We start from the raw sequence: 11,761 nt of genomic DNA on the forward strand, positions 1-11,761 counted from the left end.
CTCATCACATGCATAGGTCTCCAACCCACCTCTGTTGCACTCTCATTAAATGGGGTGCACAGATCCTTCTGCTTCTGTTTGCCACATAAAGTGTTTTTGTTGTGCTGTAGGCCTGATTTCGAACCCAGTCAGTTATATGTAAGCAATAAGGCATGAGGGGTGTGGTATATGGCCAATATACCACGGCTAAGGGCTGTTCTTAAACACAACGCAGTGCAGATTGCCTGACACAGCCCTTAGCTGTGGTAAATTGGCCATATATCACAAACCCGCAAGGTGCCTTATTGCTAGTATAAACTGGTTATCAACGTAAACAGACCAGTAAAAATAAATGTTTTGTCATACCCATGGTATACGGTCTAATATACCACGGCTGTCAGCCATTCAGCATTCAGGGCTCGAACCACCCACTTTATAATGGTGCCATAATCTCTGAATATGAGATCAAAGGGGTGTGAAATGTGACTGAGGTTGTTCGAAAACCACGCTCTATTAATGAGTAGGCTATCCTTGCTGGAGACTTTTTTTCAAATACAAGTTACATTTATGAATTCAAATATTCAATCTGTGCATTACAAATTCAAAAATATTAAATGAAAATGCAATACCCTAATACAAATACAAAATTATCAAATTAAAATACAATTTCTATTGGCACTGAAATCGCTAACGTTACACACATATGACACGGAGTGGCGAGGAGTGGAATGATAGTTTAAGACTGGTACCCAGACTAGTGCTTGTTGATCAAATCTTTGTTCCCCAAATTCTGTGCAGTAATTGCGGATTCTGACTCCCGGAAACTCAACTCACTGGTAACATTTGCAGGAGCATGCAGGCAAAACTGTCCTTGAACAACGAAAACATGCATGTTATCTGGCTAAATAGCTATACAATGTTATATTTGATCAAGTGAAACCATATTACAATCTCAAATTAGTTATTAAGCAAGCTAGCTAACTGTTCTAGCTAGCCAACAATACAAAACACTCCCAGTCAGCTGGTGCTATTGCTAGCTAGCTGTGGCATTGTGAATAGCTAGCTATAACAAACAAGTTTAGCTAAACAGCTTGCCTCCATGAATGTCACTGATATTCACGGACTTGGATACCGTTAAATCTGCTCCCATCACGATTAAAAGGTAAGATACTTTATTTCCAATATTTCTTGTTAGCTGGTTATGATACATGTCACCAAGATTGAGAGTTAGCGAGCAGCTAGTTACCCCCTCACTGAACACGGCTGATCAACTTTCATCCATACTTAGCTCGGGCTTCTGTTAGTTGGCAAAGACCAACATTCTGCTTGTTTGGTTTGGGCTTGAATACTAGTGTTGATAATCCCTGAAATGTCCTTGCTTTCAACCAAAAACCAAACACTGTTTGCAATAAATATCTAAAATGTATTTTATCTTTCTTTAGGACTAGCTGTAGTCATGTTGCTCCTACCAATACCTTCTCTATTGGTCTGTAGAGGACTGTAGTGTTATGTTCCCCTATGGTTTAACTCCCCTCTCTCTGTTATTTCTCATTGTAGAAGCCCCAGGATGGTGTGTGAGCTGCTAGTCTCCTCACTATGGTTCCTTTTCGTAATCTTCTGGGTGGAGACCATAAGTGTGTGGCTGTTCCTATGCATCTTCTACCAGGACCAGGCATTTTATCACTGGGGAGATGGGTATGCGTACCTAATCATATTTTACACACAAGCAACTTGCTGATTCTTAATCGTCTTACAAATATCCAGATGAAGTATCAAACAGACCTTCCTTTCTCATTCTGTTACTACAGGGTATTTGCAGATGACCCCGGCCAAATGCTATACATGTTGAGCAGGTGAATCCTAATATTGATTTCTGTCTGTTCATGGGTGTGATCAGATGAAATGCAGTACTATAACTTGTATCTGAAATGGAAAACTATACTGTTATTAATAGTTATTACCATGTAGCACTTTCATGAATAAAGTCTCCATTGTCCCCTTTCCACAGAGTGGATCCCTCTGGACAGATGCAGACCTGAGACAGCGAAAGCATATGAGGAACAGCACATAATGGATTGTTCTCTCCAGATATAAAAGGATGGGAGCTGTATGTTTGAGACGCTCCTATAAAATAATGAGAATCAGTAGTCTTTTTCTACCTCCCTGCTCCTGGTTCCCTCCTAGATTTACCGCATGGTCATTGTCAACATGAAGAAACTGCATTGAATGCAGTTGGATTGTTGTTGGGTATGGGTAGAGACACCCAGCTTGGCAAGAAGAACCAGGGAGGGGATCCTGCCGTAACTGTGGAATAGATGCATAGTGTGGCAGCTAAGTGTTCCCCACCAAAGCATGAACCATCATACATATGTTCTATTTCCATTGTCTGTGTTAATATGTGATATAGGTCAAACAATGTGGAAAAACACTTGGCAGATGCTTTGAAAAAATATTTTTACATGAGGTTTAGTCCATAGTCAATGTAATTTTTGTGGATTTTGGCAGACTTGCACATTATCATGGTTGTACACATTTTAGTTGATTTGTTTTCACATCTGTGTCTATACATAATCTGCTTCAGTCTGGGCACTTACATGACAGTGTCACTGGGTTGTTTTGCTATGTAAAACTAACAACATTATTGACATGATACACATATTCAATTAAAAACTTTACTCTTGGAAATCTTCCAACATGACAATAATATAATATGCACTCATCAGTATTTTGTCATCTGCGCTCAAACTAAAATGTTGAATGTAGCTTTTTTGTAGCTTTTCTGTTTTTTTTTGTTGCTGTTGTAAAGCTCACACCACACTAATAATGTCATGAATGCTCTTCTAGCAAATGTGGAAAATTATTACAAACCTTAGATGAATTCCACATTTTGACTTGTACCTGTTCATAACTTTTAAATTGTCTTCATTGAAGATCATCCTTCTGTAATGCCAGTCATAGCCTAACACAAGTCTTGTCTTTGTAATGTTGACTTCTTCTTGTTTATGAAAGTGGCATGTTGGGTTAAACTGGGCAGTGACACCAATGGTACATTTGGTTTTATTTTGTGTGCATCTGAAGACATTTTCCAAGCTTGTTGTACTACTATTTCAAACAGTTTCAGATTTGCTGCAGATTGATGGTCGGTATATACTTTCTCAATGTTATATTCCAATACAGTAGAGGGTAGTGATGTGTTATTTTAGTATCTTGCTTTCCAACGTAGAATCGTATAAATTGATACGGGGCAGTTCATGGTACCACCAAAGATTTTTATGAGTTAACCAAGATAGACCACAGCCCGTTGTTTCAAATTAGAACAAATTAGCCATAGTGGGCAGAAAAAGCAATGAGGTGGGCAGAGCCAAGAACGAGTTAGCGAGATCCTATTGGCGTATTCTAGCAAACATTTGCATATTCCTTTGGGGAACGTCTACTCTGAAGTGCGCGTGTGCACAAACAATTTGCCTTTGCACCCCTGCTAAACGAGGCCTTTTTTTAAAAACTTTGTCAAAGGGTGAAGTCTACCAAACTTAGTTCACTCTGTTTGTAACAAAAAACTGTATTGAGATGAAATGTTTCACTGATGAGTAAATGTTGGCCAAAATCCATCTCGTTCCATCTCCAACTACCGGCCACTGGTCTTCCAATTTCAATTTAAGGGCTGTATTGGCATGGGAAACATATGTTTACATTGTCAAAGCAAGTGAAAGAGATAATAAACAATAAATAAAAAATTACTGTAAACATTACACTTACAAAAGTTCCAAAATAATAAAGACATTTAAATGTTGTAATGATGTGCAAATAGTTAAAGTACAAAAAATAAATAAACATAAGGTTATATTTACAACAGTGTTTGTTCTTCACTGGTTGTCCTTTTCTTGTGGCAACAGGTCACAAATGTTGCTGTTGTGATTGCACACTGTGGTATTTCACCCAATAGATATGGGAGTTTATCAAAATTGGATTTGTTTTCAAATTCTTTGTGGGTCTGTGTAATCTGAAGGAAATATGTGTCTCTAATATGGTCATACATTTTGCAGCTAACCGGATGCTTCATATTTATATATCTGGTGAAATGTCTGTCTCTTTGTTCTATCTGTGGTTCCACTGCCGGCCACAAATCCACACACGAGAGAGATATAGCAAAAACTGACCGTATATCTGCGACGTAATTATATTCAGGCAGCTCGGAAGCTACCCATGAAAATATCAGCGGTCCTACTAGTTGTAAGGAGCATCCAGCCAGGACAGAAAAGCAAAAAAAACGAAAGCTCTGAGTACTTTGGAGTAAGTAGCTAGCTAAGTAATCAACGGAGTTTCTCTTTCTTTCAGGTAAAGTGTTTTAGTAAGGAGTGACTTGAACGGTTGTCTGAATTTCTAAGAAACTGTTCTTCCAATCGTGGTCATTCTTTTAATATCATGGCTCCAACTATCCAGACACAAGCACAGCGAGACTCAGACGGTCACAGGTAAATATCCTCTCCTATGTATTTTCTTTGCCGCAACTAGATAACGTTAGCTAACCTAGCTAATGACGACATGGATGGTTAGCAATCATCACAATTTACATATGTTTTGATTGTCCCGTGATAAGTTAACATAGGTCAAAATAGGGGGAGGGTGGGGGGCTGGCTATTTCCTATTTCTTCAATCTATCAGCTGAGTGTGTAGCTAACAACACTTGTTTTTCTCTCCACTTGACTAGGAGTTCATCACACAGAACTGTTCCAGAGAGGTATGCATGCAGTTTGTTTTCCATGTTAAAACAAAAGAGTGATTCAGTTACAGCTCAAGCTATTGTGTGTTTTAAATACAAAGGGTGTGGAGGGCTGGCGATATCATGGCCAGATCAAAACCCATATGACCATTAGTTATCAGTTTGGGTTCTGAGGCATCAATGGTTGATAGAACATGCTTTTGATGGCTACTTGTTCTTTGTACACTTTTGAAATGTGTGACTCCGTGTTTGTCCCAACCAATCTCCCAGGTCTGGAGTGGTCTGTCGGGTAAAGTACTGCAACAGCCTGCCTGACATCCCATTTGATCCCAAATTTATCACATATCCATTTGACCAGCACAGGTAAAAACCCTTGTTCCTTCTGCCATAAAGGTCAGTCAAGATGTTAATGTCTATTAAATGTATAGTTGTTGTAACCACAGTGTGCATCTTTTATTTTCTAAGCTTTCTCCCATAAATACTGTACTGCCACTGTAGCTGACTCTGACGTTGCCCTGTCTGGTGTTGACAGGTTTGTGCAGTACAAGGCTACGTCGTTAGAGAAGCAACACAAACATGAACTGCTTACTGAGCCTGACCTTGGCGTCACCATCGACCTCATTAACCCAGACACATACCGCGTCGACCCCAGCAGTATGTTTCTGAATGACACAAACACACGTTGTTATACCAAACAGTCAATATATTTTTGTGGTAGTTACTTGAAGCTTGTGTAGTATTGATTTAGAATTGTCCCATCCTTATTTTTCTAGTTCTTCTTGATCCAGCTGATGAGAAGTTATTGGAGGAAGACATCACAGCTCCATCCAGCTCGAAAAGGTTTGGATACAGACTGTGTACCAGTCATTACAGTGTCTTTGTGACAAAATTCAATGAAAATCTTAATGACTTGGGGTCTGTGCTATGAGCCTTGTGTTTGTCTTCCTGTAGATCTCAGCAGCACGCCAAGGTGGTCCCGTGGATGAGAAAGACTGAGTACATCTCTACAGAGTTCAACAGATATGGTGTCTCCAATGAGAAAGTGGAAGTCAAGTGAGTGTGACATAACAGGCTAGCTAACCACCACATTCAGCGTACACACTTCCCATCTTGTAGTGATTTCTGTTTGTCCCACCCCTTCTATGACCTATGTGTTCTGTCCTTAGGATCGGTGTGTCTGTCAAACAGCAGTTCACAGAGGAGGAGATATACAAGGATAGGGACAGCCAGATTGCTGCAATTGAAAAGACCTTTGAGGATGCACAGAAACCGGTGAGAGTGCCCCTTGTTTGGCTATGCACAATTTACTGGGCTATATTCAGTCCAAATAGATCTTACAGTAACCGTCAATGTCCAGCTACACAGAGATCACACCGTTCATTGTATGCTCCTTCTAATATGACGATTGCAATATCCTCTTTCATTCCATCAAAGTTATTGGACAGATGTTGGATCTTAATTGTACCTATATTGTTGCAGGCAAAATAATCCCGCAGCAACATAATTTTAATGTTTAGTACATAATGTTTCTTTATCGGTGGTTAGGCTATTAGCTGGTCAAAATGAGGTGACATGAAAAGTGGGATACTGTTAATATAACTGTTAGTGTGGTTTTTCAGTGGATTTAAGTAAATTGCGAAGCTCATCAGAATTTCCTGTGGTGAAGGAAAATTATCAGCAACAAAAGTGATCAAATTAAGATCCTACATCTGTACGTCACACGTGGTGTTCATCCTCTTCCCCCAGATTGCCCAGCACTACAGTAAACCCAGAGTCACTCCTGTGGAGGTGATGCCTGTGTTCCCTGACTTCAAGGTGAGCACCCATGATGCTCAACAGGACATACAGTACCATTGTATTGGTCTTGGCTTCCTATCTGAATTATTCTCATGGTCTTTGTTTCTGGGCAGTCATTGGTTCTTTTATCTGTTCTAATCTGGATGTGTTTAGCTGTTGTTGTCTAGCCCTATTGTGTTTTGGTAAAGAGTAAGAATTTGTGTGTTCTGTTCTCTGCTCCCCAGATGTGGATCAACCCGTGTGCTCAGGTAATCTTCGACTCTGATCCTGCTCCTAAAGACATGTCAGCACCCCAAGGTGTGGAGATGATGTCACAGGCCATGATTAGGTGAGGACAAAACAATGCCACATTGTGTGTGTGTGCCTGTGATTTTAAAACAATATTTTTTTTTGTGTGTGTGACTGTCCGGCACTATGACAATTTTACATTGTGTTTTGAATTGTTTGTTGTGCCCTGCAGAGGTATGATGGATGAGGAAGGAAACCAGTTTGTGGCCTACTTCCTGCCCAATGAGGAAACGATTCGCAAGCGCAAGAGAGACGTGGATGAGGAGCTGGACTACATGCCTGATGATCTGTGAGTAATCCAACAAGCATTTACACTAACCTTGAGTAGACAGGACACCAACCATTCTACTGATATGTTAACTATCCCTATCAATAATATTCAGGTTTCACATTGCCATTGTCTACTTCCTCATACCTACTTGGTTCACCTTGTCCAAGGACCGAACCATTAGGATTTTGGAATCTCTGAAGCACACTTACTGTAACATTGAACTAGGTGTGATGGTGTGTGTGTGTTCTAGGTATGACTATAAGATAGCCAGGGAGTACAACTGGAATGTGAAGAACAAAGCCAGCAAGGGCTACGAGGAGAACTACTTCTTTATCTTCAGAGATGGAGATGGAGTCTACTACAATGAGCTGGAGACCAGGTAACCACTGGCCCGGATGGGGGGGGTCTCATAGTGTGGTCTGTTGGGTTTACATTGGCAGGAGGTGACATGGGATTCTCTTTGAAGAGAGAGTCACATTATTCTGGTAGATTTGTATTTGCTATGGTGGGTTAAGTTAGTTTGTTTTGGCCTGAGGACACCACCTGTGAAGGTTGTTGTTGGCCTGACTGTGTTGTCCTGGATTGCAGAGTACGGCTGAGTAAGAGGAGAGCTAAGGCTGGAGCCCAGTCTACTACAAACGCTGTGCTGGTGTGTAAGCACAGAGACATGAATGACAAGGAGCTGGAAGCACAGGTGAGACTGCTAATTAGGCCTATTTTCTACACTGAGCATTACTTTCAATCTGTGGAAACTACTGTGTTTACTTAATAAGTGGACCTCAACACTGATAGAGATGAGCAGGTAGTGCTGGACATAAGCAGAGAAGTATACATTTGCAGACATCTAAATAATCAGAGTAATCATGACATCCGTCTTTGTGTCCATTAGGATGCGCGTAAGGCTCAGCTGGAGAACCATGAACCAGAGGACGAAGAAGAGGACATGGACTTGGGTAAACTGCAGGACTCTGGTCAGTCTCTCCCCTCTGTCCTCCCCAATGTTTACCACTGTGTCTGAAGCTCTTTGTTTATCACTGCTTCTTAGGTCCATATGAATGAAATATCTGTTTATTTCCACTCACAGGTGATGAGAAGGGCAGCGAGAGCGAGGGAGACAACTCTGACAGTGACTCTGACAGGGAGGATGAGGATGGAAAGCGGAGTGGAGCTGAGGATGATGAAGAGGGAGTGAAGCGGAGGAGGAAGGCCAGTGGTAGCGGCAGTGAGAGTGGCGAGGAGGAGGTCAAGCTGGCGGATGAGGTGGAAATCTTCGGTAGCGACGACGACAGTGATGACGACGACAACGAGCCCAAGAATGGAGCAGCCCGGAGCAGTGGGGAGGAGGGCAGTGGGAGCGAGGAGAAGGAGAGCCATAGGGAGAGGAGTAGGAGCGTGTCTCCGGCCCACAGTAGCGGTAGTGACCACTCAGAGGGTGGCCGTGCCCAGAGTGGGAGTGGCAGTGAGCAGGCCTCAGACTCCAGCGATGGTAGTGACAGTGAATAAGAGCCTTCTTACTGTGACAACGCCAGCACACCATGCCTCACCCTCGAGCTCCAGCCAGCCCACGCTGACAAGCCCCACCCTCAGAACAGCCATGTTTTTACAGACTGAGTCCCAGGCTAGCAACTCATTCCTGTTGAATGTTAGTTTGCTACTTTTTTTAGGAGAGACACAACCTCTAAGGGACTTCTACAAGGCTTTTGGGTACCTGTAAATGTCACTTACTCAAATCTGTCAGACCTTTGTTCATAGATATAGCTGGAGCTACATCTTAGTCGCTGTGTACAGTACGTGCTTCATTGAACAAAATTAAACAGATTTATTGTTATTTTAAGCTGTTATTTTTAAGTCAGTTTGTCTTTATGGTTTGTACATTTCTCACTTTAATATGAGGTACTTAAAGTGTTGTGAAAGCAGAAACATTTTTTCTGTTTAATTTTCAGGTGTTAAACCTGTTAAATCTGTTTTTCTTTGTCCTTAGCATTTTGAGGATACAATGCATTATAAATGTAATAGGAACAGCCAATAAAATGTGGGAAAGTTGTTTTTTTAATGTTTTGAACTAAACTTTCAAAAGAACATTCTCTTTTTCTGCCAATTTCTTGTTTCCCTCCCAGAAACTGCTACTATTAACCTGTATAAATTCAGTTGTATGATGGAAACTTCTCTTAACATCTAGACATTGTAAATAAATGGTGGTAGCTGATTTTACAACATTTATGCCTGTATGTTTCTTATACTGGTAACAGTCACCCTCTCCAAAGTCCCCTCTTTATTGATGAACATGTATTCCTGGAAAAATGTTCCTTCCAAAGTGGTGGTAATGTAGCCTGGTCCCAGATCTGTTTGTGCTACCATGTCAACAAAAGAGAGCAGAAAGACTGGCAACCAGGCTGGTAATAATGGTTTCTGAGTACAACTAGGGAATAAGAATGCAATAACATAAGTGCCACTATAAGCAATTTATTGCAAACCAGTAATGAAGTTAATGTACTGGTATGTTCAATACATGCACTTTTGCTAACGTGAACACAAGTGTCTGTTCAGCGAAAGAAAGACAGTTTGTTTATCAGCCACTCTTCAGACAAGTCATCTATGTTTCGCGTCTCAAAAACCTATTGAGGAAAAAGGGGTAGGATCAGGCTAAACATGCATATTTTCTGAACTTTTTCTATTATACCTTCTCTATTTTGTGAGTTTAGGGTTGGACTTAAGCTCCGATCATAATTGTCAGTCAATACTTGAAACAGAAAATAGTCCTGACCTTTGTGAGCTCTGCTGCGGAGACCAGTTGGTTCTTGCTGCCTGCGTACATCATTTGCTGCTCAGGCTTGCACCCTGTCGAGATGAGGAGGGTGCATAAGCTACAGATGTCTGTCCACTGAACCTTTTTGATCTCCATATAAATATTGATTGAATCGCATTACTTTCAATTATCACTTACTACCTTCAATGTTATTTTGTGCAAATGGTTGTTGCAGTACAGTAATGCTAATCCTTCACTTAATTGGCTGTTCACTGAATTAGGATGAATTACTCACCCACTGGACTTGAGAATATGAAACACAGTGGGTAGGACACCCTGCCATCTGTATGGACGTATTTGTAGCTGTAAACAATGAATGTACACTATATTGTCAAGGAGATCCAATCACTGGTCAATGATGTAACTCAACACTGGCAGTGCTGGTGAATATGATTATTCTGCTGTATCACTCTGACATGTTATAAAAGGATATCTTGGCTGCCGCTCTGGAAGTTCATTCCTCAGGTCATCCAGGGAGATGTCCTGAAATGTGAGTGCGTGTTTTGAGTTGAACTGGTATTGATACAGGTGTGGATGGATTTGAGTAATTACTAACTCAGTATGGGATATTCAACATCTCAGAAAGACAACGTGACTTGCCTCATACTCTTCCTCCAGGATCACAAGCTGTTTCTCCATGTCAATTTTCACTGAGGGAATAGGATCATTATTCTATATTGAGTCCTAGACACAGTATGTTTCTCTGTTTCTAGGTTTATTAAGTTTTTGTTTTTTAATTAGGTGAAACAGGTGACAGTTGGGCTACTGAGGAACATGGTTTCAATGAAGTCTTACTCACTCAGGATGGCTGCATTGTTGGTCTCTTTTCGAAATCTAAACTTCTTCAGTTTTTCTTTCAGACTCTCATCCACCTCGCACACAACCAAAGAGCTTGACTAGAATGTAAAAGTGAAACAAGTTCATCAACCGTGGGAAGTTCTGACACATTGTAATTGTATATGTTGGTTATATTGCTACTGTCAGGCTACATCTTTAAAAATTCCCTTAGAGGTAGGGAGAGAGACCGAGAGAGAGAGTGGAGGGCAGACTGGGGGGAGAGAGAGACCGAGAGAGTGGAGGGCAAACTGGGGGGAGAGAGAGAGACCGAGAGAGAGAGTGGAGGGCAGACTGGGGGCAGAGAGAGAGAGAGAGAGAGAGTGGAGGACAGTCTGGGGGGGAGAGAGAAAGGGAGGGATACAGAAAAGTAGGTTTTAGAGCAACTTGTTTTGATTTCTGAAGTTCAAGTTTCCATGAACGCATAGCTCATAACAAAATCTGAAAGTGATATATTGAGGCCAGGAAGTGCTTTTGTTGCATCATGGGACAAAAAAACTTCCTGTGTCAAAAGGGTGTGGGGTGATGGGAGGGGAGTAGCAAAAATAAATGTACGCCTGCCTAAAAATCTTTACAACATAAACTAGGACATCACCATCCATGCAGAAATACATTTTGTTGGTAAAGTGCAATATCGTATAAATAAACGGTCTCCCATACCATTCTAGAAGAGGTTTTGTTTTGGGTTCTTGTTTGCAAAGATACTGTCTTATTGTAAAGGTAGTTCCTCCTCGGCCAACTGCTTGTGACAGGATGCTGTCTGACTCTCAAGATCCTCCTTTTATGTTGTAGCACATACAGTAGGGAAGGGCAGGCATTAACAAATACTAGAGCATCCACCAGTACCCCCTTTCGCCTTTTTAATAATACAATGTTTTATACCCAAAATAATTAGTGTTGCAACAAGATAAAATAACAAAGTGATATTCTCTTTTCACATTTGTTTGATGGGTGCAGTCAGAGAAAGCTGAGCATTCTTTGATAATCTGATTAATTCTACATAAGTGTTTTTAGCCTTTATTTCAAGAGAAAGTAATCTTCATTCTATCTTCATTCCTCAAACGTT

General features: G+C 41.0%; 2 protein-coding genes and 1 long non-coding RNA gene across 3 annotated transcripts; 2 read left to right on the top strand and 1 right to left on the bottom strand.

Annotated features, from left to right (window-relative positions):
• Window positions 1-473: 473 nt before the first annotated feature.
• LOC149972397 (uncharacterized) lies at window positions 474-3,826 on the top strand. The gene is made up of 4 exons (XR_016491371.1): window positions 474-1,141; window positions 1,537-1,674; window positions 1,788-1,832; window positions 1,988-3,826. It is a non-coding gene; the product is annotated as an uncharacterized LOC149972397 (long non-coding RNA).
• A 233-nt stretch (window positions 3,827-4,059) lies between these two features.
• Window positions 4,060-9,271, top strand: LOC110503952 (RNA polymerase II-associated factor 1 homolog). Its single transcript, XM_021582617.3, has 14 exons — window positions 4,060-4,451; window positions 4,688-4,717; window positions 4,970-5,062; window positions 5,232-5,353; window positions 5,473-5,539; window positions 5,651-5,752; window positions 5,866-5,971; window positions 6,446-6,514; window positions 6,721-6,824; window positions 6,957-7,073; window positions 7,306-7,434; window positions 7,644-7,749; window positions 7,945-8,026; window positions 8,140-9,271. Exons 1-14 carry the CDS (start codon window positions 4,402-4,404, stop codon window positions 8,556-8,558), a joined length of 1,596 nt encoding a protein of 531 aa, XP_021438292.3. The 5' UTR covers window positions 4,060-4,401; the 3' UTR covers window positions 8,559-9,271.
• A 231-nt stretch (window positions 9,272-9,502) lies between these two features.
• LOC110503953 (glia maturation factor gamma) lies at window positions 9,503-11,469 on the bottom strand. Its single transcript, XM_090218620.1, has 7 exons — window positions 11,356-11,469; window positions 10,661-10,757; window positions 10,462-10,511; window positions 10,293-10,344; window positions 10,097-10,177; window positions 9,820-9,893; window positions 9,503-9,670 (listed from the first exon to the last, which is right to left on the bottom strand). Exons 1-7 carry the CDS (start codon window positions 11,356-11,358, stop codon window positions 9,599-9,601), a joined length of 429 nt encoding a protein of 142 aa, XP_090074746.1. The 5' UTR covers window positions 11,359-11,469; the 3' UTR covers window positions 9,503-9,598.
• Between the last annotated feature and the right edge of the window lie 292 nt (window positions 11,470-11,761).

The sequence above is a fragment of the Oncorhynchus mykiss genome, chromosome 24 (assembly GCF_057628025.1).
Source record: "Oncorhynchus mykiss isolate SJ-2025 chromosome 24, ASM5762802v1, whole genome shotgun sequence".
NCBI lineage: Eukaryota > Metazoa > Chordata > Actinopteri > Salmoniformes > Salmonidae > Oncorhynchus > Oncorhynchus mykiss.

Coding starts and splice junctions, on each gene's coding strand:
- LOC110503952 (XM_021582617.3), top strand. CDS start 4,402: ATGGCTCCAACTATCCAGACACAAGCACAGCGAGACTCAGACGGTCAC. Junction 4,718..4,969: donor CACAGAACTGTTCCAGAGAG/GTATGCATGCAG, acceptor CCAATCTCCCAG/GTCTGGAGTGGTCTGTCGGG. Junction 8,027..8,139: donor GGGTAAACTGCAGGACTCTG/GTCAGTCTCTCC, acceptor TTCCACTCACAG/GTGATGAGAAGGGCAGCGAG.
- LOC110503953 (XM_090218620.1), bottom strand. Junction 10,345..10,461: donor TCCTGGAGGAAGAGTATGAG/GCAAGTCACGTT, acceptor CTCACATTTCAG/GACATCTCCCTGGATGACCT. Junction 9,671..9,819: donor CCGCAGCAGAGCTCACAAAG/GTCAGGACTATT, acceptor TTTCCTCAATAG/GTTTTTGAGACGCGAAACAT.